The sequence below is a fragment of the Camelus bactrianus genome, chromosome 17, assembly GCF_048773025.1.
Source record: "Camelus bactrianus isolate YW-2024 breed Bactrian camel chromosome 17, ASM4877302v1, whole genome shotgun sequence".
NCBI lineage: Eukaryota > Metazoa > Chordata > Mammalia > Artiodactyla > Camelidae > Camelus > Camelus bactrianus.
The window spans coordinates 39,446,574-39,473,143 of record NC_133555.1 but is presented as its reverse complement, the minus strand read 5'-3'; the positions used below and the strand labels follow the sequence as shown (position 1 = coordinate 39,473,143).

Here is a 26,570-nt window from a genome sequence, read left to right as displayed (position 1 = left end):
TACAGCCACTGTGGAAAACAGTAAGGAGACTCCTCAAAAGACTAGGAATAGACTTACCACATGACCCAGTAATCCCGCACCTGGGCATATATCCAGAAGGAACCCTACTTCAAAATGACACCTGCACCCCAGTGTTCATAGCAACACTATTTACAATAGCCAAGATATGGAAACAGCCTAACTGTCCATCAACAGATGACTGGATAAAGAAGATGTGGTATTTATACAATGGAATACTATTCAGCCATAAAAACCAACAACATAATGCCATTTGCAGCAACATGGATGCTCCTGGAGAATGTCATTCTAAGTGAAGTAAGCCAGAAAGAGAAAGAAAAATACCATATGAGATCGCTCATATGAGGAATCTAAAAACAGAACAAAACAAATACAAAACAGAAACAGACTCATAGACATAGAATTCAAACTTGTGGTTGCCAAGGGGGCAGGGGGTGGGAAGGGACAGACTGGGATTTCAAAATGTAGAATAGATGGACAGGATTATACTGTACAGCACAGGGAAATATATATAACATCTTATGATAGTTCACAGAGAAAGGAATGTGACAATGAATATATATATGTTCATGTATGACTGAAAAATTGTGCTCTACACTGGAATTTGACACAGCATTATAAAATGATTATAACTCAATAAAAAATGTTAAAAAAAAGACATTATGTAGAGAGGAACAATGATACAGGTAACAGGAGACTTCTCATCAGAAATAATGCAAATAAGAAGACACTGGAGCAGTATCTTTAAAGTACTGAAAGAAAACCAAAAAAAAGATAACGTCAACCTACAAATCTATAACCAACAATTAATACCTCTCAAAAACAAAGTTAAAACTGGGGAAACTGGAGAAGGCTGGTAAAGGTACAAATTTTCTGCTGTAAGATGAATAAGGTCTGAGGATCTAACATAAAACACTGTAACTATAGTTGATAACACTGTATTGTATAATTGAAATTTGCTCAAAGAGTAGAATTTAAATGTTCTCAACTCCCCTAAAAAAGTGGGGGTAAAGTATGTGAGGTGACTGATGTGTTCATTACCCCACTGAGGAAATCCTTTCATAATGTATGCACACATCAAATCATCACTTTGTACTTTAAATATCTTACAATTTTATTTGCCAATTATACCTCAATAAAGCTGAAAAACAAAAAATATGCAGAAGTAAAGTATACAACAATAATAGGAAGGCTAATAGGGGACTACTAGACGTTTTCTGGTGTAAGGTTCTATAGTATATAGGGTTCTTTTATCATAAATATAAATTTGCTTATCATTACATATAGTAATTTCAAGCGTAAAGATCTTATATAATGTTCTTATATATTATATATCAATCTGTATATCAATACTTAAAAGCCAACTGTGGTAAGTTAGAGATGAATACTGTTTTTAAAAATGTGTAACAAGCCAGTAAAGGAGATAAAATGGAATCATTAAAAAGTCAATCCAAAAGAAGGCAAGAGAGAAAACAAAACAACAACAACAAAATAGATGGACAAATAGAACACAAACTGCAAGACAGCAGATTTAAACACAACTATTTCACCAATTACACTAAACATAAAAGTCCAAACACACTAAATAGCAGAGATTCTCAAATTTGTTTGTTTGTTTGTTTTTTAAGTAAGACTCATATACAGGCTATCTCCAAGAAATCCTTATAAATTCAGATAGGTTAAAAGTAATAGACAAAGATATACCATGCTAATCTGAATTCAAAAAAAAAACTAGAGTGGCTATATTACTTCATAAAAGTAGATTCCAGAACAAAGAGCATCTCCAGGCATAATGGTGATTTCGCAATGAGGAAAGAGTCATCCAACAAGAAGATATAACAATCCCAAATGTTTATGCCCCTAATGACAAAATTTCAAAATACCTGAAGCAAGAAACGACAAAATTGAGAGAACAGACAAATCCACAATTTTAGTTGTGGAATTCAATACCCTTTCTCAATAACTGACAGAACAAGTAGTCAGAAAGGATATAGAAAGGTAACATGATCAACCTATTTTGACATTTATAGAACATTCTACTCAACAAAAGTATTATATATACATTCTTTTCAAGATCACGTGAAAAATTACATCAGATCATATTCTGAACCATAAAACATATCTCAGTAAAATCCATAATCACAAATTAATTTGAGAGGAGTCACAGACTTAAATTAAAATTTAGAACCAAAAAGCTTCTAGAAGAGATCATAAAGAATATTTTGGCTATTTTGAAGTAATCAAAGCTTCCCTAGGGGAAAAAAGGCACCAAACATAGAAGAAAAAAAAGTTAGACAATCACAAGTGTAACTTTTTGCTCATCATGACTCCATTATGAGTTATAACTAGATTCAAATCATGATTTTACATTCTGCTTGCTAGCTATATATTCTTGGGTATCTTCATCTCTGTTTCTCAGCTTCATCATCTATGAAATAAAGATAATAAAACACCAGGCAGCTTGGAAATTAAATAACATACATGAACACTTAACTTAGGTCATAAAAATCAATGTATTAGTTTTTCTTCCTATTATTAATATCATACAGTATGAATTGTAAGGTTCCTAGAAAAGAAGGGTTAAAGATATTTGAACATCTTCAAACTTTGACATATTTCATTTCTCAGAATGAGTACTAGAGAGAAAGCTTCCTCCCCAGTCCTGATGTTTCCTTCCAAGTGGCTAAAATAAATTAATGCCACACTTTTCACCTCTGCCCTTTTATTCATTCTACACAAGGCAAAGTAAAAGGCCTCACCTAGCTGGCAAATTTGAAAAGAATAAACTGGACGAGTCTAGGTGCTCAGCTCAATTCCCACCAATCCTTTTCCCTTTACCTCAGGCCCAGCCACACAGTCACCTTCTCATTTCCTCAATCGTGTTACCCAGACGGGGACTCTGCTTGGAAAGCGCTGCTATAACTGTCGCCAAGATTCCCTCCTATGGGAATTCAATATAAGAAAGCCTGTTTGCCCACAAATGTAAGCTATGTCCTCCACCTTAGCTCTCAGTACACACACATGATATTTTTATCCCATATGCCTTGTTCTGTGTCTTATTTCTTACAAGGTTCTGAAACCTTTCCCCTGAATGTGGGAGGCAGGGAGATGCTATTTATGAAGGCCTCTCTAATACCTAAACATGTGCTTTACATCACAATTGTCAATCAATTCCTAGGGGACTTTTTCCTAGTACTAGAAAACCACAACTATTTTAGCACCTAGGCTGGAAAGGGCCATGTGTCATCCCAGTGCTCTATAAACTCAGTGACGCTGTCAGGCCAATTCTACTTGCTACTCCCTGAAATGAGCAATCCCAGTTCCTCTGGGATGCCTGTGTGGGACAACATACAAGCAGTAAGACTGGGGCTATTTTCTGCCTAATTAACTCTTTGCCAAGTGGTAACTGGACTGAACTAGTATCTGCCTTTTGAATCAAAAAACTATTTCATCATATCATGAGGATAAAAGCTATGATGATTGTTTTTAATGGCTAGGCTTATTAACGAAGAGCTATATACCATGTTGTATGATGTTAAGTACATCTAACATATTACAGGTAGTCTTAACAAAAAAGCAAGTTTTGCTCCAATATAATTTTAATCCTTGTGCCCATTTTTCCAGTAAAGAGTACCAAAATTAACATCTAAAGTATTGACAATTACTTTCACATTTGCTGCTTTAGTCAAACTATAATCTTTCTTCTAAAGGTCCATGGAATTTATTTTGCTTAGGGTTTTTTCATTTGTTTTAATAACTCATTGAATCAAAAAATTACACTTTCCATTTCTTATAGTACAGTGGGCTAGATATCTGGACAACTGTCTCTCTCTAAAAGCAACTAAAAATGCTAGATATAAAATAAGAAAATAAAACCATCTTAAAAGCATTCATGAAGTAGCATTAAATTCTCAGGCCAGGGACCATGTAGGCAAGAACTCCGAGAGATGCCCAAAACACTTCAGCCTGACGTCTGCCCAAGAACATTTGTGCAAGAAGGTGAATAAGAGAAGTGAGAGGCAAGGCAGAGAGCCCACACAGTAGAAGTCAGATGAAGACTCCTCTCCCCAGCTCCTACTAAAGCTAGAGCTCCCAGCAGCTACAAGGAAGTGTAACAGATGTGAGCAAGAAATAAGTCCCCCATCTCCCTGACTCCCCACCTATCTGAGCTGGGGGCTGATGGTGTTTATGGTTGGGGGAGGCTGCATAAGGGGAAGCCCATGAGAAGCTAAAAGCACAAATGGGCCCTTGATCACTTGATTTGCAGAGTGTCTCCTTCAAAGGAGCCACAGTTGCACTGACAGCTGAATTCCTAACAGCAACAACTGCAGCCAGAAGACAGTGAAACAATTTCTAAAAGTTCTGTCAACTATAGCTGTATTCACAGAAAACGTATTTCAAAAACAAGAGCAATAGCATAACCACTAAAAGAATAAAATTATAAAAAATAATTTAAATCAAAAAGACAACATGAAATAAAACAGATGGAACAAACAGCACAAAATAAAACAACAGCTATAAATCCAACTATACCAACAATTACAATAAATTTAAGTGGACTAAATACCATATTAAGAGAAAACAACTGTAAAACATTATTCATTTTAATATAACAATGTGAAGAGAAACAAAAATACAATTATTCAATTAGGCTGAAAATAAGAGAATGGAAAAAGATACACTAATCATCTAATTCAGAGAAAGATGGTTTAACTATATTAATATCAGACAAAACAGACTTCAGATAAAAAGCACTACTCTGTGTTAAGGTCACAACGTAATGGTAAAAATTTCAATAAACCAAAGGAAATACAATCTAAGTTTTCTATATATCTAATAACTAATTACTCAAAATACATAAGAGCAAAATGTGACAAAATTGCAATCTTACCAAAGATGGCAATTCAAACATGTATCTCAGTAGCTGATAAAACAGACAAAAAACCATCAGCATAGATATAAGAGACTAAAATCTCCATCTATCAGATTAATAAGCTTGACCTAATGAGAGAAAAAGGGCACATCACCCGACAATGGCAGAATTCACCTTTTTCCCCTAAATATGTATATGTACTGAGTCATGAGAGAAGTCTCAACAAATTCCAAAGATTTAAAATCATACATACCCCATTCCTTCTAATCATAATTCCATTAAGTCAAAAATAATAAAAAGGATAAATAGAAAAACATGAGGAAAGCTATTAAATGACAAAGAAACAGAAGAGCTATAGAATTTGCTAAGACTACAAAACATGCAACGGGATAAATGCAGTTAAGGGAATATGAAAATTTATACAGAACCACTATAAATGACAGAACCCTGTGGAGCCTCCCGCCTTAAGGTTACCTGCCACAGGAGAAGAGGAGGTACAAACCTCACCCTCACGGTGAAAATGCCATACTTTGTGCCTCTTACCCCATCAACTCTGGAAGCTGTCTACTCCCTTACTCAGTCCTAAATTATGATCACTTCCTCATGCTATCCTCAAGGGTTCGCTTCAAGATACATTAGGTAAATCCATGCTGCGTAATCCCTTTTGCCTCCTACTAATAATACCATTTCAATTATTACAAAGTGATACTAAAAAGAAAAACATAAAAAACCTGCATCATTCCTAGTCTATGTACATGTTGCCCATTTTCACCGTGTCAAGGAGCACTGTGAATAGCCACAAAGAACCCGATGTTGGTGGCACACACATCCTTTATTAGGAAGATTAAACTCAGACTGCGACAGTAACAAAAAATACAGCTGTGCATTTTCACTTCTATCAAAAATCAAGATTTTTAACTCATCTCTCCTCATTTTAGGTAACTAGCACCTAAAACATTTCAAAGATAATACAGATAATCTCCAGTACATTTTAATTCAAGCCCAGCCTTTTCTAATTAAATACAAATGCAATTTACCACCAGTTTTATTTTTTAAAAAAAACACTAATTAAAAGCTGAAAATTAAATTTCCTCTGACAAGAATTTTGTTACATCAAAAGTATCTAATAAGCTATTGTTCAGAAATGAATAATAAAGCCAACAACTTATTTTTTGAACCTCACATTTTTAACTACAATGTATGCCAGGTGTCAGTTCAGCACCCATAATTATATACAGACTATTATGCAAGCTATAAAAAAAAGATGTGGTTGATTAGATACCAATGCATAAATTAATCTTCTCCTCTAAACATGTGGAAACACTCTAGGTGCTGTTTCCAGCTTCTTGTGTGCTGCTACCTACCCAGGTGAAAATACCCACCTTCAAGAAAAGCCAGCTTTCTCAGCCTCCCTATTCCATGCACATATGGGTCATATGTCAAGTTCAATGCCGCATATTCCTGAGATCAATACAGCAATGATTCCAAGAAGAGAAGTGCTCTTTGCCATAATACACCAACATGAAGGTCAAAGCAATGGAATGGAAAGTTGTCAGAGGGCCCCAGTTAGAAGCACGTGGAAGACCATCTGGCACAGGTACCTGTCTTTATATAAACATCAGGTGGGGCCCCAGGGTGTGGCCAACGTTGAACCACTAAAGAGTGGTACACTTGGGACTGAAATCCACATCCTGACTCCCAAGGTCTCCAAAATGCCAGTCCTGACTAAAACTATGACTTAGTGCAATCATGGAAACCTTTTGTTCTATACTGCCACACTCTGTCTAAAACAGTTAACACCAGATCCCCCTCTTTTCTTTTTTAATTGCATGTTCCAGCGTAAGCCTCTCATTCTAAATATTTCCCCCTTTTCCACCTTAGCATTTACACTGATCTTGTAACAAGATCAAAAGCATCTCACTCACATCTCTATTGCCGTTGTTAAAGTTCTAGAAATTATGATCATAAGGCAGGTTGACCTGTTTGGAAAACAACGTCATCATCTCATAGGTAACCTTAGAAAAGACAAAACCTACTGAAAACTATTTAAACAAACCCATTACAGTCCCAGTGTACGACTATCTTCCTCTCCCTAATGCATCCCACAACACACCACAGGAAGGTAGGTCTGTGGTGGGCAGATCACTCTGAAAACATCACACAATATGCCTCCAAGTAGATTCATCATTAAAAGCTCTGAAAAGTAATCAACACAAACAAATGAAACTATTCAACCTCCTTTAACCCAGGGTGTCCCAGTGCATTTGACTAGAAAACACTTATCATAGAATATGAACATATGAATATTCCACAGCAAAGCTGGTTTTCTATGCATAATGAACAAGAACAAAATTTATAACCTAAAACCAAAAGCACCTTCTAGAAGTCTACACATCAGTTAAAACAAAAAAGTAAAGTTTCCACACTGCTTTCTTCTCAATGCACAGATTAGAGGTAGAAGGAAAAAGGGCAAAACCCAGAATCAACAGCCCCTGTTCAATAAGGCACTAAATTTTAAAAGTGGAAAAAAAAAAGTCAGTAAATTAGGCAACAAACATCTCAATATACTTAAAATCAGGAATAACACAACAATGTAAATGTACTTAATGCCACCAAGCTGCTTGCTTAATGGTTAAAAAAGTAAATTTTACATTGAGTATATTTTACCACATTAAAAAAAAAAAATAGAACAGACCACATTCTTGACTATACGGTAATGCAACTTTGTCATTTTAACAAAAGGAAAAAGAGGTAATAAAATCTCAACCACTTGAAAAAATTTAAACCATCTCATAAACAACTCGGGACTAAAAAAAAATGTTAAACTAGGGATTATCTATAAAATAACAATAATGAAACACTACACATCAAAATAATGGGATATAGCTAACACTAGGTTGAGAGGAAAGTTAATAGCCTTAAATATCTTAGTAACTACACAAGGAAAAAAAAAAAAAAAGTACATGTACTTACAAAACAACTATAAGTGGCATACTAAACCAGGAATTTAAAAAAGTTTCTCTTTCCGAATAAATGAAGAGAAGGCAATGTTAAGTCATCTTAGCCTCTCCTGTATCCAGACAGTACATAGTGTATGTTTCCTAAATGTTACCTGTAAAGAATGGGGACTGCATGTAAGAGAGTTAACTTAAGCAGTGAACTAAATACATTAGCTAAACATTGTCAAGAATTCAAAGGAATTTTAATCATCTTATTCTAGGTTTGTTCTTTTTTTTTAAACCAAATGCGTCCATCTCTTAGTGTTCTCATTGGATATGCCTTCCTTTTTCTCTAATAGCAACCAATTCTCTTCCTATTTATTCATAGATATATGTACTCTTCATCAACATCCCAAGAGGTGAACTTGACAGGTTTACTCTAAAAATTATATGCAGGTAAAAAGGAACAAAAAAGCTAAGAAACTCATGAAAATAAGATTATACTGGTAGGGAAAAGCTTCCCTGGATAATTTTTAAATTATTAAAAATAAAGACTATTAATTTAGACAGCACAGCACAGAGAATAGGTAATAGGCCAAGAGAACTAAACAGAGCCCAGGAAGAGACATGTGCATCAACATGACAGAGGTAACACTGCAGAGCAGTGGGCAGAAGATGCACTTTTCATTAAGTGATTGAGGATAACTCATCATATTTATTTCAAAAATAAAATTGGACCCACATATACTACCACACACACAGAACAATCACAAACAGATTAAAGTTCTAAATGGAAAAGGAAAAAATAGGAAAACTTTTAGAAGCACATGTAATAGACCATCTTAATGATGTCGGAATAAGATGCATTTATTAAAATACAAAACACACCGATCATAAAGGGATAGATTGATAAATTTCTATTAAAATTAAGGACTTCTGCTTACCAAGAGACACTGTTTAAAAAAAAAAAAAAGGAAAAGCCAAACCACAAATTGGAAGGTATCTGGGATGCATATAAATAACAAGATTAATATCCAGAATACATTAAAAAAATTCCTAAGGGTGGAATGCCATGACATCTGCAATTTTTCAAACAGTTTAGAAAATAAACAAATGAATGAACAAATAATAAATCCACATATATGGATTATATACACACATATTACAACAAAGCAAAGAGGGCAAAATGTTAACTGTTGCATCTAGGTGACGAAAATAAAGGTGATTATTACAGTTTTCTTTCCTTTTCTAATACTTGGAACATTTTATAACAATATGGTTGGCAGCAGTGAGTCGCGGGTAGTGCAGAATTCCTACAAAGCAACAGAAAAAATTGGTTGAAGACTTGATGGTCATTTTCAAAACAGGAAACTCCAAAAAATAAGATAAATAGAAAGAGATGGCCATCCTTATTAGAAATCAGGAAAATGCTCAGCCATAAAAACCAACAATATAAAACCATTTGCAGCAACATGGATGCTCCTGGAGAATGTCATTCAAAGTGAAGTAAGCCAGAAAGAGAAAGAAAAATACCATATGAGATCATTCATATGTGGAATCTAAAAACAAAAAAAGGACATAAATACAAAACAGAAACAGACTCATAGACACAGAATACAAACTTGTGGTTGCCAGGGGGCAGGGGGTGGGAAGGGACAGACTGGGATTTCAAAGTGTAGAATAGATAAACAAGATTATACTGTATAGCACAGGGAAATATATACAAGATCTTGCGGTAGCTCACAGCGAAAAAAAAAAATGTGACAATGAATATATGTATGTTCATGTGTAACTGAAAATTGTGCTCTACACTGGAATTTGACACAACATTGTAAAATGACTATAACTCAATAAAAAAAAGTTAAAAAAAAGAAAAAGAAATCAAGAAAATGCATATTTATACTACAATGAGAAACCATTTAATGCCCATGAGACTGACAAAAATTTAGAGCCTGATTATGGCACATGTTCAAGAAGATGTGGATTTATGGGTACTCTGCTACCCTGCTGGTAGGAGTATAAACTGAAACACACCTGTGTGTGTTCACGTATTGAGACATATACAAACAACATACTACTCTGTGGTACAAATGAGCTACCATTTACCTAGTCAGCATGTATCAACCTGAACCTAACTAAGCAAAAGAATTAAGTCTCAAAAGAATTTATACAGTCCATTTATACAGAATTCAACATTTAGAATCACTTAATGTAATATTTAGCAATATCTTCACAAAAAGGGAAATATTATAAAGAAAAACTTGGGAAAGTTTATCACTTAAGTCAGAACAGTGGTTACTTCTTGCAGGAAAGGACAAGCTGCAATCTAAGAGGGAAAGGGAAGAATTCTCTAAGCTACCACCCACCCCCCTTTTTTTTAAGCAAGTAAACGTGTCAGAGTACAAGCTTTTAACCATAGTCATATATTTCACATCCTCTTCTATATATGAGGTATATTTCACAAGAACTTACATTCAGAAATATCAGTAGGGGTTGGGAAAAGTTTTCCACATGGGAAAAAAATTTTTTTAATCATTGATGGTAAGTAGCTCAGAAATTCTTCTACCTTCAACTATGTCCTGAATACATTAGAGAAATAGGCTGAAGAACTGCTACAATCAAATTATTTTTTAAGTATAGAAATCTTTTTTAGGGAGAATAATCACCCCTGAATTTATCTGCTTTATAGGGACAATGTTAGTATACATCCTGTCAAAGTACATACATAACTATGTTTCAAATATTTAATATAAAATTTTCATAAGTTAGAAGAGTTCTGGACTTTCCCCCCTCTTAATGAAAAATACACAAGACTTGTAACACATTAACAAGACAATAAAAGGCAAGTGTGTACACCTGTTACTATTAACTACGTCATTAGCTGTATCATTATTTTACAATTATTAACAATAATAATTTATTAACAATACACATGGATATCAAACATTCTTCATATCATGTACTCAATGAAAAACACAGGAGGGGATGGGGAGGAGGTATTTAATAAAGGATACAATCTCGTGGGTTAGAATTAATCATCTTTTACTAGGCATTCCTCTAAGTTCTAAAAATCAAAGATACAAAGTTTTACATTTTCCTTTTACATTGTCTAATAAATTCGCAGAAGACTCCTTTCTCCTTAGAGTGCCTGTATTTTGTTTTTTTGCATCTAGGTACTTGACATATTCCACTTTATGTTTTTATCTTATCTTCCACAATAGTGAGATCCGTGCATGAACAGAAATTTCACCTTCTTCGCCTGCAAGCCCCCAGCTATGCCTAGAGCTTGAGGCCTTGAATGATAAAGCCAAGCATGTCTTTTGACTACAGATAAAAAATAACTTAATTCTCACACTGTTGATAAAGTACACTTCCCTGCTTCACTCGTATCCCACAATGACAACTGACTATACATTCAGCCCCACAGGCTGGGAAGCGTTCAAACTTCCAGGATCACTTGGGGAAAACCGTGCAGAGATTTTCTATGCTTGGAACACTATCCCATCACCATATACCACAGGAAGTAACAAACTCAAAAGGAAGATGTTTATTTTGACATATTTTTTTTTCATTCCTTAAGCAGTATTGTTAGCCTATGGCTTTGCCGTTGGTGAAACAATGTCAAGGTTTAAAGCAAAGAGAAAATGCCAACCTTTTAGGTCAAGTTACTAAATCCTCTACGTAGTTGCACACAGGAGCTACAGACACGGGCTGGCTGGTTGGCCAGCTGGCTGGTTTTCAGCCATTAACAATAGCTCAAGAAGGGATGTGAATAAATTGAAAACTCATATCGCATAATAAATACTACTTAATATTAAAATCAATGGATACTAATGGCAGCTTCCCCGATTTGGAACCACAAAATGGCAACCTGACAAGATAATCATGGAGCTTTGGAGGCTCACAGAAAATTCTCTGCATACACCCTGCATGTTAAACTGGTCTATCGATAACGTTAAAAGAGGGGGAAGAATTAAATATATGTCATTAAGAGCTACTTTTGTTGGTTATATTTGCTATCATCATTTAGAAGGCAAGACACTAATACAGTGAATGAGAAAGTGCGTTCGTTTTCACACTTGCTCCACTGCTGGTCACTTGCTCACAGTGGCTTGTCGGGATTATTTAAATTCAGGAGCACTGCTTGGTTGACAGGCTCCCGCACCGCTGCAGGCTACAATCCCCACACAGCGCCTGAAGGGTTATTACAATTGCCAGCGTCTACAGAGGACAACAAAGGAGCCTTACCCCTTCCCGAAGGCACCTCATTAGCACCGTGTATGCAGCCAAGGGAACAGCCCAGCATTCTCGGGGGTTCTTTTTTTTCTCTTCCTAAAATGAAGTGGAAGGAAAGGCAGTGAAGCTAACAGCACAAAAGATATTAACCCGTTCAAGAAAAAGGCACAGTTTCAAATACACAGGCGACCTAAAACTTCTTAATATTCTATTTAAAGTACTACTTACTTCCTGACAATGATGACCTGATTAAGGGTCTTCGCTGCATTGCACATACAAGGTATTTCTTCTATTTCTCATTATGTTGATAAGATCCCCTCATCAGAAGATAGAAAGAACTAAGGAATGACAATATGATCCGGTAGATAGAGAAACCACTCTATTGATAATTGTAGGTGATGATACAGATACTCCTACCTAAAAGGTGTGACATTATCTGGAATGATTTGAAAGCATAGAATACACAGCTTTAGGTAGTATCTCAGGCTAATCCACAGAACAAGTCAAAGTTTGCTACCGAGCAAGACAGTGAGCTCAATAAAAATAAGCCAATATGATTAGCAGGTGCACGGAGTTCAATGACATGAGGAAAAACGCTTTTACAGAAGAACCAACATAGCAATAACCACAACAACACTCCTTGTAACCCATCAAATAAAATCACAGAATAAATCAGGGGCCAAGGGGCCCCTTTTTTCATTAATGCAGAAGAAATTAGGCTCTGCTTAGACAGAATATTTGTCTAAGATTGTCCAAATGTCAGAACTGGCACCTTACAGATTCAAGTCTTCTCTACCCATACTAAGAATCGTGACCCGTTAAAAGTATCCCCTTCATCACAGAAAGCCAAATGTGCTCACACTCTTAGTTTCAGCCGGAGTGGCCCCAGCTCAAAAATCACTAATTCAGCCCCCAGTTTAACTTCCAAACACAACTTGTTTCCCTTCCAGCTCATTTATTCAAAACTCCCACCACAACCTTTCCTTAACATCACTGGACTCTGCATCCCGTCTCCCCCACCCCCACTCCTTTTCTTTCCCCCAGTCTACTCCCTGTCCTCCCTAGCAGCCACTGAGATTCCCTGGTCCACCACTTCATCACTCCTACCAAAGGCCTGAGCGACCTCTCCCTTAGGAGCTCCCTTGTCCCATGTCTTTGGAAACTCAATCTTGAAAGGCAGGCTGGGGCTCAGGCAGCTGGGCTCTTAGAGGGATGACACCAACACCACAAATGACTTAGGACCAGCAAGCCGAGGGACTTTCCACATCACTCTCCAGGCCTCCTGTTTCTCTCTGACAAATTCCCTCTCCTAACAGACTAGAATATTTCAACTCCATGACCCTCCCATCACTCCACCTACCTTCCTCCTTCACAGAGAGAGCAGGGGGATCATGAGGAAGCAACTGCTAATTGAGCTACACCTGAAGCCATCTGCTGCTTCTACCCTGTGGTTGTAAAAAGACCAGCTCCTCTACCACTTTCACATGGGCTCACGACACCATCCCCACTCTGCTTTCTTCTGGGTCACTGCACGATGGACTCTCTCTTACTGCTCCCAGACCCTCAAGATCCTGTCTCCGTGGGATCCTTTCTGTCGTATCCCACTTTCCAAATGGCCCCACACCCTCTGCTCTTTTGCATAACCATTCTCCCTTTACACAGACTTCCCCAGTGTCCTCACCTCCCCCTAAATCCTCAAAGCACCTCAGTCTGACTTCTGCCTCCCTCATCCCACGTAAAATAATAAACAAATATACAAAATAGCTCTTGTTGTTACCAGGGACTTTCGTGTCACTCAGTTAAGCAGACTCTTTGTGTTCCTTTCTTTTGGACCTTAAGCTACACATTCAGCCCTGTGACTTTTCCTGAAATACCCAGGTCTCTGATTTTGCTCCTGCTTCCCTTACTCTCAGTCAGGGTCCCAGAACCCTCTCGTACCATTCTCCAGACTGAAACCAGAGTGATCTTTGGGGCACTCACATCAGGTGACATCCTTACCCCTTCTTAAAACTCTTTAATGACTTCCCCCAGCTGTTAGGATCAAGACCCAAGAATCCCTCCGTGGCCCTGTCCCTCCAGTCTCTGCAGCCCTGCCTCCAGCTCACCTTCCTCCTAGCCCACTGGACTCACTGCAGTTCTTGAGTGGGGGCAAAAAGCACCTACTATGTGCCAGGAAGTCTTCTCAACAACAGCCACGTAGCTGAGAGCAACAGGTCAATGTTCTGCCTTAATAGTGTTTAGTGGGACAAAGATTTTTTTTTAAATTCAACAAAATAAACAAGATGGTGATGAGTGCATAAAGGAAGCACAGCAGGGTAGGGGGTTAGAGGAAGGCTGCCGACAAGGTGGCTCCATCTCACACTGCTCATGGCCAGGAGAAGGCTCTCTGGAGGGACCCACACAAGCAGAGAGAAACTGCGGACAACCTAAGCGGCTGGAAGGAGTAAGCCAGTGAGAGGGCAGTGAGGTGGATGGAGGTCACACGGGTACTGAGGAGGCAGCTCTCAAGGGCCCAGAAGGCAACTAGAGGGATGTGGCTGTGACCACGAGGAAGACAGCAGCAGGTGAGGGCTCTGAGGAGTGACGCTGGAGTGTCTCACATGTTTTAACAGGCTCACTCTGGCTGATGTCTGGGGAAGAGCTTAAAGGGACACAAGAGTGAATCAAGGAGACCATCTGGGAGTTCTTACAACAGGCCAGGTGAGAGATAATTATGGGCTGGACAAAAAATAAGAATACCTAGGCTCACGGTGGTACATATCCTTAACAAAAGGAAAAAAAAAAAACTATAAATGTGTTGCTTCATAATATCCTCTGTAGACTCACAGTCTGGTCTTCTGTTCTTAAGCTTATAACCTTGGAGTGTTACCAGAAGATCAGAAGGACAGGGCTTCGGTCTCTTCATTACACATGGTACATATATATGTAGGTGTATACATTTATCAGTCACTTCAGGCCAGTCCCACTGGGTCAGCAATGACCTGACATTTTACCATTTACCTATATTCCAAATGACAATGCCACAGACACCCTCATCTCATGAAACATTAGGGATTTTAGTAGATCCAGGGACATAACTTCTGGTTTGCTATCGTAAGATATGGTCAAATGTCATGGCCACAGAATTATCCCTTATTAAAGTAGCCTAGCTTCTACCCAATCAAAATAAGTACCAAGAGAAATGATTCTCTAGATCTACTGTTAAAAACAAATAGAAATCTGATTCTGTGTTGTTCCATTTATACAAGATTCTAGAAGATGGTCAACTGGTTTCTACAACAGAAGGCATCATCGGTGGCTGCCTTGGGGCAGGGAGAGGTGCAGGAGGGAGGAATTACAAAGGGCGCTCAGCAGACTCTTGGAGGTGATATTTTCATTACCCTGATTGTGTTGATGGTTTCACAGGTGTGTGTGTGTGTGTGTGCGCGTGCTGGGGAAAAAGGTAAAAAAAATAGGGGACACACGCACAAACAGAAATGGACTAGATGCCCCTCCCTGATAAGATGTCAGACTAGGTACCTGACCACTCTTCTAGTAAAAACGACTAGTTTTATTCTACCATCCTTAAAATGCCTCAGATTATCTGAAAAGAAAACAAAGAACAATCAAGCCAAAAGTTAGCTGCCAGCAGGAAGGAATAAACTGAGCACTGAAGCCTGCTTTGATTCTGAGGGCCTGCAGAACTTGGTAAATGTGAGCTTTGCTAGCAAGGCCTTCAGGGCCCACAGCCAAGCCTGTGTCGATGCTCCAGCCCCACCCCGAAAAGAACTGCAAGGAAAACCACCTCTCACAAAACTCAGCACACGAGAGAATGCTCCAGTGCAACAGGGAAGGAGGGAGCTCCAAGTACTAATTAAGAAAGACATTGTATTAATTATTAATAAATAGCTCCACTGTCTGTCTCTCCATACGCTATTCTTAATGCTGTGTAACTATTAAGTGAAAACAGTTGTTCTACTTGTTAAAAACGAGACAAAATAAGAATCTACATTTCTACTTGCTCATGTGTGCAAAAGCAACTCTGTAAATGTAAGTCAGCAAGTAGTTGTAATGGTTATTTATTCAGGAAACCACACAAACGGGGGACAAAAGCGCGAAAGAGACTCCTCCCTGCGTACCTTTCTACACTTCCACGTTGCCTAGGCTCAACGTGTCACCTCTTCAAAGTGTGAAAACTATCTGAGAATAAGTTCAGCCAAGGCTAAATGTACAAAAGCTCTGAGTGAAATAACTTTAATAAAAATATTTTTAACATGAATGTATGGAAACACCATTTGTTATGTGTTAAAGGACAAAATACCATTAACATTCTAATAATGTCCTAATAGATGCACAGATTCAGTACAATCCAGACATGCACTGGGAGACTCAAAGACATAAAGATGCCAGTACTTCCCAAATTGAGCTGCATCATCAATGCAGGGGCTTTTTTGGTGGTGGTATTTTGCTTTGTTTTTGTTTTTTGGTTTTTGTTTTTGTTTTTTCAGCATGATACTTTTATAAAGCTCAAAAAAAAAAAAGAGGAAAAGGAAACAAACTAATTATGTTGAAACATGGTGAAACTTTTTATAAGCAATGGAATGATAAACACAAAATTTAAGTGGTTTCATCTGAGAAGTGATGTGATGGAGATGACCTATCGGTAGCTCTAAGTTCTTGGTAACCTCTGGTTCTTGAACTGAGTAGTGTGTACCTGAGTGTTCATACAGTATAACATAGTGGTTTACAACTTAACATGCATTTTACGCACCATCTTTTGCTTGTAATAATTACTATGCTATGTTAATATGTAAAGGGAAAAAATCTGAATATTCATGATAATGTCATATTTGAAAGTAAAATATATGATTCACTCAATGTTTTCTCACAAATTTTTTGGATTTGGTTCTTATAAAAAACCTGGAGGCTTGCGGTTAGATATTAACTTTACCAAGCTTGCTGAGGAAGAATTCATGAGGTCATGAGGTCAGAGAGGCCAAGTAGCTCATTCAGGGTCATCAGTTTGCTAAGTAATCAAGGTTAGGGTCTCTAATTTTAGGCTTAAGACTCTGAATCTTGTAATGCAGTTTTTAAAAGATGATTAGCAGATCTAGACAAGCTGATTCTAAATGTACTCCAACATGCAAAAGACCAGGAATAGTCAAGATATTTATGAAAAGAAATGAGGAGAGACTTTTTGTACTGGCTATCAATACTGATTATGGAGCTAAATGATTTTAAAGATTTTAAAGATTAATGTTTTATAACAATTATGTTAGCTACCTTAAAATCATGATCATCTAGAAAATCAATTTAATTTAGATACTAAAACTATTTGGGTTATATAACATTTAAGCAAGTTCTAGAACCAAAACTTAAATACAAGGAGAATTTTCTGAATAACTTATAATTTATTGGTACTTACAACTCTCAAAGCAACACATGAAATGAATAACTCATAATTTATCTTTATCTACTCAATATATTCCCCCAAAACTGCATTAATGAAGTTTTCCTTTGTTGAATTCAATAGCACTTCCATATTATAACTTTAGAAGTCAGTCAAATTCTGCAGTCTCATTGCCATGTTAAGAGTTATATTTGCATACAGTGTTTCAAATGATAATGGAGCTTTTATACTGGGAGAACCAATGGCATCCTCTTGCCTGAAGGAGTCAAAGCAACCTAGGGAGTACTTCTGGGGACTCTGGTCTGTTGGGTTTAAAATACAGCCTGAGAATCTCCTACTTGTTTCAAGGTAAAGAGGCAGTAGGAGAGGGAGTACACAGACAGGGACAGAGAGAAAAAGAGAAAGAGAGCCTCTCTGAGAGCCTCTCTCCTCCATAGGTAAAATTTCTCCTAAGTTCTTTAGGTATGCTCGAAGGGAAAAAGTCAAAAAACTTTTACAGGATATTAACACTTGTCAGCCAGCATATGTCAGAACACACCAAAGAGCAAGCGTTAACCAGACTGTCTCACCTGGGTGGCTACAAGGTAGATCAGCTCCCCTAGGGTCGGTAAAAGGCACTGTTTTAATTTGCTGTTCCTGAAGTTCTCCCTAATTAATTCAGTTAAGAGAGTAATTGCCTGAAAAGAGAAAAAAAAAAGTGTATTATTTCATGTATAGCTCTCAGTTCTTTAACCTGAATGTAAAAGGGAAATATGTAAGCCTCTACAAACTTCACCTTCCATTTTTAAGAACTAGTTTCCAAATTATATTCAATATTTGGGCTTTATTCCTGAAGGAAAAAAACAGTAACTCTCCCAGATGAAGATACAAATATATCCAGTGAAATAAACATACTTATATATAGCACTTGTCAGTTACCAACCACTGTCACTGTATCTCCAATCTTCTGTGAGGCAACTGTTGCTCTACCTTTAAAGGCAGAACACTGAGGCTGAGAGTAACAGTAACTTGCCCCACACCATCTAGTCCACTTGGAAGCCAGCATCTGAACACAGATATTGCCATATCAGATCCCTAGGACACCCCAGTGCACCTCAGTTTGAAAAAAAGTCTTACACTGCATTACTTTTAAATGATTCTTTCAAAAATGTGAGAGTGGCAATATTATACCAAAGTTTTGATATAAACCACTTTGAAACTCTGCAGCATATTTTATTTGATCTTGTTAATTTCCTAGGAGTCACGCTGAGAAAAATCACACACATTCATTGCCAGAATTCATACACCAAGACACAGGTTAATCAAATCACAGAGTGACCATGAAATGGGTTAAATGGTTTCAGATTGATACACACAAAATGGCTCCATCCTGAGAAAAAATGTATAATATATAAAGTAACGTGGAAGCACTGCTCTGAAACAGTGTGACTCAAAGTGTGGTGCAAAACAAGACTATTTCTTACTGTCGACAAGATACAAGTTTTTATTTGGTGGGGAGGGCAGTTAATTAGGTTCATTTATTTACTTATTTTTTAACAGAGGTACTGGGGATTAAACCCAGACCCCCATGCATGCTAAGCACGCACTCTGACCTCTGAGCTATGCCTTCCCTAGTACCTTTGTTTTTGAACTTGTATCAAAACATTATGTTGTACACCTAAAACTAATACTATGTTATTATGTCCATCATACCCCTTTTTAAAAATTAATTTAAAAGTTTAAAAACAAAATAAGCACTGAAAAACTTTCAGAGCAATCTGACAATGCTATAACACGCCAGCACGTCATCACTGGTCTCCTGCTGTAAACAAGAGTGTGCACAACCTGGAGCTGCATGTCAGGGGGCCACGCAGTAGTCACGTGCAGCAGAAACACTTGCTGATGTGGTGTTTCTTTAAATAGCTTTACTGAGTTATAACTGACCTACAATAAGCCACATAAATTTAAAGGGTACAATTAGACACCTTTGACATAATGCACACATCTGTGAAATAACTACCACCATCAAGATGTTTCCTCTGGCTCCCTTAGTGATCCCTCCAACCCACTGCTTTTCCCTCTTCCCACGGACTTACTTTCCATCATTGGTTTGCATTTTCTAGAGTTTATATAAGTGGGATCATATACTATGTGTTCTCATCTGTCTGGCCCCTTTCACTTAGCATAATGCATTTGAGATTCATCCATGCTGCTGTATTTATATACAGTTCAACCTTTTTAATTGCTGAGTAGTATTCCTCTGTGTGGGTACACCGTATTAGGTACCTGCTGTTATATTTATATACAGTTAATCCTTTTTATTGCTGAGTGGTATTCCCCTGTATGGGTACACCACATTAGGTAACTCCCCTTGCCTTATCTTACAGTGAATCCTATACGAAGTGATTGGGAAGGGAAAGGGACTTCGTGTCCATCACATTAGCCCTTGCAAGTCACTTCTACATACAGTCTTCCTTTTCTTCAATCTTTACTGATCATCCACTAGTATCACATTGAACCTTCTGAAGTTAACAATGTCCAGCCATTTTCTTGCCTACAAAAACAGCAATTTGTCACCAGCACACCTACCATAAAAGGATAAAGGAAGTATTCTAAAGAGAACGGAACTGATAAAAGTAGTAACCTTGGAGTATCAGGCAGGAAGCAAGAACATGATAGGCAAAAATACAGTTAAAGACAAAGGCCTTCCTTCTCCTATTAAGCTTTCTAAATTATGTTTGATGGTTGAAGCAATTACTATAAAAATGCTCAATTTAGTTCTAAATGTATTTAGAGTGTATATTTAAGACAACTGTATAAAAACGAGGGAGGTTAAATGGTTCAAAAGGGAGGCAAGTTTTCCATACTTGAACTAATAAATGATGACATCAGCAGACCGTGGTAAGTTACATATAATTGTATTATATATAAATAAAAACAACTTTTTAAAAAGAAATCAAAGAAGATCTGAATAAATGAAGGGATGTACTTTTTACATGTGTATTTTGTTTTCTGTGTATTATGATGTTTTGACATCTTAATCTTTCTGGCTGGGGAGAGCACAACCTTCCTGGGGCCAGCCAATTCTCAGAGACAGGAAAGGCCCAGAGAGTATGTCTTTAATATGCATGCTAGCCAGCCCAGAGCCGTACTCCTCTACCTGGCCCTTGCACCCTGGAGGCAATGTTCTTCTGCCTTCATCATTCCAGGACCAGGCACCAGGCAACCAAGAGACTATCCCTATAACCCAAAACCTGCTGCAGTTATTCAGACTAGCCAACCCTGAACTGTTAATCCTGCCCTGCCTTTCCCATGGAAACCCCAATCAAGGCCATGCCCTAAGCACTCACCATTGCTCAAGTCTCCTGCCTCCTGACCACCTTGGTGTTTTATCACATGGCCCTGTGTGCCACGCCTGTCTCTAGGACCTATACGTATAATAAACTTATTTTTTCTCCTCTGTCTCCTTTTGTGGCTGCTCCTAACTGGTCATCTCATAAATGAATACAAAAAAGAGACATACTATGCTCATAGACAGTAAGACTCATAGTAAACATGTCAATTTCCCCCCAAACTGACAGCCTGGTTTATTGCAATTCCTATCAAAATTCTGGCAAAAATTTTTTGTAGATATCAACAAGTTTATTCTAAAATGTCCATTGAAAAGCAGAAGTTTTAGGATGGCCTAAACAATTCTGAAAATGAAGAATGCAGTGGTTGAAATCATTCTACCTGGTTTCAAGACTTTTTATACAGCTACTATATTCAAGACTGCGTGGCACTGTCAGAGAGACACTCAGGTCAGTGGAACAGAAGAGAACCCAGATCTAGCTCCACACAACTACGGCCCATAGATTTTTTTGACAAAGATGCAAAGGCAATACATTGGAGGAAAGTCAATCTTTTCAACAACTGTTGCTGGAGCAACTGGCCCTCCGCAGGAAAAAGAAAAAGTCAACCTAGGTCTAACAATTTATACAAAAGATGAACTCAAAATGGACCATGAACTTAAATGCAAACCATGAAACTAGAAAAAGAAAAAATAGGATAAAGTTTTCAAGATCTAGAAAAAGAGTAGATTTGACACAAAAAGCGCAGAGACATTGAACCAAAGAGGATATACAGCTGTCAAATAAGCACATAAAAAGATGTTCATCATCATCAGCAACTAGGGAAATGCAAATTAAAATCACAATGCGGTATCACTACACACCTATCAGAATGGCAAAAATAAAATAGAGTGACAACACCAACTGCAGCTGAGGATGGAGAGAAACTGGATCACTCACACTGTTGCTGGTAGGGATGTAAACTGGTACAGGCACTCTGACAGAGTTTGGTAGTTTCTCAAAAGCAAATAAACAAACAAAAAACCAATCACTAAATGTGTAGCTACCATAGACCCAGCACCTGCACCATGAGCATTTATCCCAGAGAAATGAAGTCTTCCATCCAAACACCTGTACCTCAATGTTTACCGCAGCTTTATTCATAAGTGTCAAAACTGAAAATGACCCAGGTGTCTTTCAACAGACCAATGGGTAAATAAACTGGTACAACCATACTGTGGAATACTACTATGCGATAAAGAGGAACAAACTGGTGACACAGGCAACAACCTGGATGAACAGTCAGAGAATCGTGTTAAATGAAAAAAGCCAACTCCAAAAGGCTATACACCATACAATTGCATTCATACATTCTCAAAGTGACAGAAGTACAGAAATGGAGAACAGATTAGCAGTTGCCAGGGGTTTGGAGGGAGGGGCAGGTGATAGAGGAAAGTGGATGTGGATGTTAAGGGTAATAAGGCGGATCCTTGTGGTGGTGATGAAACTGGTCTGTTCATTAACTGTCTCGCTGTGAGCATGTGGGTCGTAACCTTACACCACAGTTCTCAAAGATGTCACCATTGGGGGAAACTGAATGAAGAATATCCAGTGTCTCTCTGTGCTATTTATTACAACTGCATGTGAATCTCCAATTACCTCAAAATAAAAGGCTTAATTTTTTTTCCAAGTCAACCTCACACTTAGTTCAAAACCCAGATCCAATGTTCTGCTTCACTGAATTAGCAGCAGGGACTTATGGCCTTTCTCCATGTTACCTTCCACTAGCATTTTCTATCAGTAAGTATCACAGGAAATTAAAAACATGTTAATGCTGCAGACCTCAAACAAGAAAAAACTGTCTGAACTGCCTCCAGTGTAACAGGAATTGCTCTGGAGCTCAGTGTTTTGTAAACAGACAAACATCACAGACACAATGTAGTAATGCCACGGCAACCTGACATCTCACTAGCAAAGCTGAATGTTGGATACCTTAAACAATACACAACAGATGTTTCCCTGCAATGTCATTTGTAGAGATTTTCCACTTGTTACCAAAAAATTTAAAGAAATATGAATATTCAAAAGGAAAACCTTGAGACTAATAAACAAATATACCACATACATGACAAATACCAAGGAGAAAAGTTTCTGTTGACCTCGGTGTGACATTCAGATATGCCAATCCTAAACAGAATAAAAACAGTAAAATAGATTGTTTAGTTCTTCAAACTCAGAACTCCAAGTAATAGACTGGGATTTCAAAATTGTAGAATAGATAAACAAGATTATACTGTATAGCACAGGGAAATATATACAAGATCTTATGGTAACTCACAGAGAAAAAAATGTGACAATGAATATGTATATGTTCATGTATAACTGAAAAATTGTGCTCTACACTGGAATTTGACACAACATTGTAAAATGATTATAAATCAATAAAAAATGTTAAAAAAAAAAAAACTCCAAGTAATATGTGAGTACTGTTCTTAGGCACGTCTTCCTATTGTTTATAAAAATTTGCCTGGCCTTCTAACACTGAAACTAAAAGAGATAAAAATAGGATAGATATTCAAGTATTATGCTACTATTGTGTGCATTGTTGAGAAAACCTAAGTAAAGGAAAATGAAGGGGTTGGGGGGTCTTATTTTCAGTATCATTAAGCTTTGAGACATATTTATACCACCACTGGTTCCATAACCCTAATTGAAACTATTTTTCTGCAACCACAGCAACAGTTGGTTGCTGGATTACAACAAATAATAATTTAAGATTGTAATACTATTTCTGAAACGACTTTGAAATCAAAATCCATTCTATAACGACTCTGACAAGGTGAAGCCAGGCCTCTTTTGGCTTTAGCTGAAGTCATCAGGTTGACATTAAAAGGTTCAATCTCACACACCCTGGGACTGAGTCTCTTAGGCAGAAAGATGATGAATTAAGAAATTCTGAGGTTATAAAACTAATATTCTGAACTTCCAGTAATATAGCTTGCTTGCTCTTGACTCTCAAACTATAGCTTTTAAATGCCCATGTTAATGGGTATACAATTAACAGCTATAAATAGAAACTGAGTTAAACTCCAGATTCAATGTTTTATTAAGCCAAAGGGACATTTTTTAAAGCCTATTTAACTACTCCCAGTGGGAGATACTGCAACAGTCATCACAACGTCACTTTCTAAATTACATACTGTTCAGTATTCTTCCCTAACTGCTGAAATAACAGGCATTCCACAATCTCAAATGAACAGAGAATTCCAATTGATACCACTTTGCCTCATCTTTCTTAGAGCACCACTTTCAATGTCCCAAACATAGCGAGGGCACATAAAACCAGAGCCTCATAATCCTGTCTTCAATTTTATTTGTATGAAATCTTAGAATCCTTTGGGTATTGTATTTCTGATCAAGCTTTAGCAAATAAGATTATGTTTGTAGACTTGAAACTTCAAGCCCTCATTTCCACAAGTATTGGTTAAAAATGAGAGAGAGAGACAGAGAGAGAGAGAGAATACACTCTGGACAGGTTAGAGAAGGCCGAAGATGCAGGAGCAGAAAGATGGTAAACCTGCTTGAAGAGACAAAAACTCTGTTCTGTATTTAGTAACGGAAAATGTTATTGCAACATTGCAACACTCTGTAAGAAGCTCTCCTTGGTGATGACTGGATATCAACATTTTAACATTAGCGTCTGTAGATATAACTTCAATCTCTCATTCCCCACATGCTGATTGGGTAACTGCATTCACACTGGCATCTAACTCCTCAAAGTAAATAATCAGGGAGAAGGAGGAAGGGCTGCTATCTTGTCACTTCCCTGTTGAGGCCTAAATATAAACAAACAACCTATAACTGTTGGATTTTTTTCTCTTAAAGATAATGAATTGTCAGGAAAAGCAAATGAAATGCTTAGGTAGATTTCTCAGTCTGTGAGTCATGTGAAAAATTTGGAAGCACTGGGTACACAAACTTTATGAAGTCCCTGGATTTTTTTTTTTAAATTCGATGTCAACAAATATCAACTGCACAACAATCTGTCATGTTTTGGCCACCAGTCATCCAGTCCCTCTTCCTAACACCACTCAACTTCCTTCTGAGGAAACGCCTTTCCCGTGCTGTGCTGAGTCTGTGGGATGACAAAGCCGGCACTGTGTGGAAAGCCCTCCAAATATGGAACCCGCGAGGGTCCCTGGCTCCCTTCAGAAGCATCCTTCCTCCAAGAGTCTGGTTCAACCAAGGGTAGGCCACAACCTGAACAGCCAGCAAGGCTCTTGCTCAGAAATCTCCATCTTGAGTGGAATGACAAGACCTAGAGTAATGAAACAGGTGAGGTTTGCTCATTCTTTCTAGCAATGGCCCCAATCAAGACTCCAAGAGGGCGCTGCTCCAAAGGCCTTCTGGAGCTGCCAGTCCTGACTATTCCAAACCTTCTCTCCAAGTCTTTGGCCTTGCTTATTTCCTCCTAAATAAATATCCTTTATGCTTAAGCTAAGACAGAGTCAACCTGCCAAAGTGGTAAAGAGACCTTGTGCTGTCCAGTTCCCCTCCCTTCCTGGACACACAGAATGATTCCCCAGCTCCCCTGGAGTTGGGTGGGGCCATGTGACCAGTTATGACCAATCGGCTCAAAGTAGAAATGATGTGTGTACACCTATGTGCAATTTTCCATACTCCAGTCCCTTGCTCCAGGAAACTTAAAAGCAGCATGCTGGATGGAGATGCCACACCAGATGGAAGCAGCTGGAATGCTGAGGTCAGCCTGTGCTTAGAGCCACCTAGGCCTACAGCAAGAGTTTTAAGCCTCTGAGATGCTGATGGTCTCCATTACCACAATGCTGCCTAGTCATATCCTGACTGAGACAGAACCCTCACCATCCAAATTCAAAGAGACCACTCTAGTAATACACAGTAATGATGAAGTTTTCGTACTTTAAAATAATCACTAACAAGTCACTGAACTACTGCACCCATAGCTTAGGGTAGAAGACAACATTTGCATGGCAGCTGAGATCTGCCATCCACATTTCTATCACAGAACTGACAACAGGGTTGCAATGCACCAACCACCAAAAAAGCTGTGAATGAAAAGTATACTGATAAATTCTGCCTTGCAGGTTAAGAAATTGGATGTCAAATTGCAACAAATCTGTAAAGAATCTGTAGTTTGAAACCAGATTCATCATTAAAATTCTTTTGTCCATTTCTGGCAGATGGCAACCGAGATATCCCAAACATTCCTCCCAGTGAAAATAACTTTTACAATGCTAGATAAAATATTTTTAAGATTCTTTATAAAAATGCATAGCTGAACTGGCAAGAAATTAAGGGACTCTCAAAGAGCAAAAACTGAAAAATGGGAAAACAGAGAGAAAACAGGAAAATAAAGAAATAGGTAAGCACTCCAGACCCTTGAACCCTGGAGGCCTGCACTGAATCTTTGTGACCTTGAAACGACCTTCTGAAATAGAACAAGAGACAAACTCTAGGGCATGCCTGTGGTGTAGTATCACACAGGAGACCATTCGCATTAAGCTGCGACCCCAAGGATGTACGAATAAGATGTGAATCAGCCTGCAAGAGAGGCCAGTCAGGAATCTTGAGACCCTAGTAGTGAATGAAGCAGTGTGGAAAAAAATCTTCCCTGAGAATCAAATCAGGTCTCAAAAGCAGGTCTGGAATACACACACACACACACGAATCACTATGTTGTACACCAAAAAGTAACAACATTGTAAATCGATCATAATTCATTTTTTTTTAAAAAGGGCAGGTCTGCCGCTCCCATTCACATTGCCTCT

General features: G+C 37.9%; 1 protein-coding gene across 5 annotated transcripts in view; it reads right to left on the bottom strand.

Annotated features, from left to right (window-relative positions):
• The window catches only part of ULK4 (unc-51 like kinase 4), a 437,172-nt gene that overhangs the window by 354,700 nt on the left and 55,902 nt on the right, over positions 1-26,570 (bottom strand). For all 5 annotated transcript variants that reach the window (XR_012500063.1, XM_074345160.1, XM_074345161.1 and 2 more), the window contains exons 18-19: positions 18,025-18,132; positions 12,079-12,162 (exon numbers count right to left, since the gene is read on the bottom strand). Coding sequence is in view for 4 of the 5 variants with exons in the window: in XM_074345160.1 (XP_074201261.1) it covers positions 12,079-12,162; positions 18,025-18,132 (192 nt within the window). In the remaining variant the exon portion in view is untranslated. The remainder of the gene's footprint in view (positions 1-12,078; positions 12,163-18,024; positions 18,133-26,570) is intronic.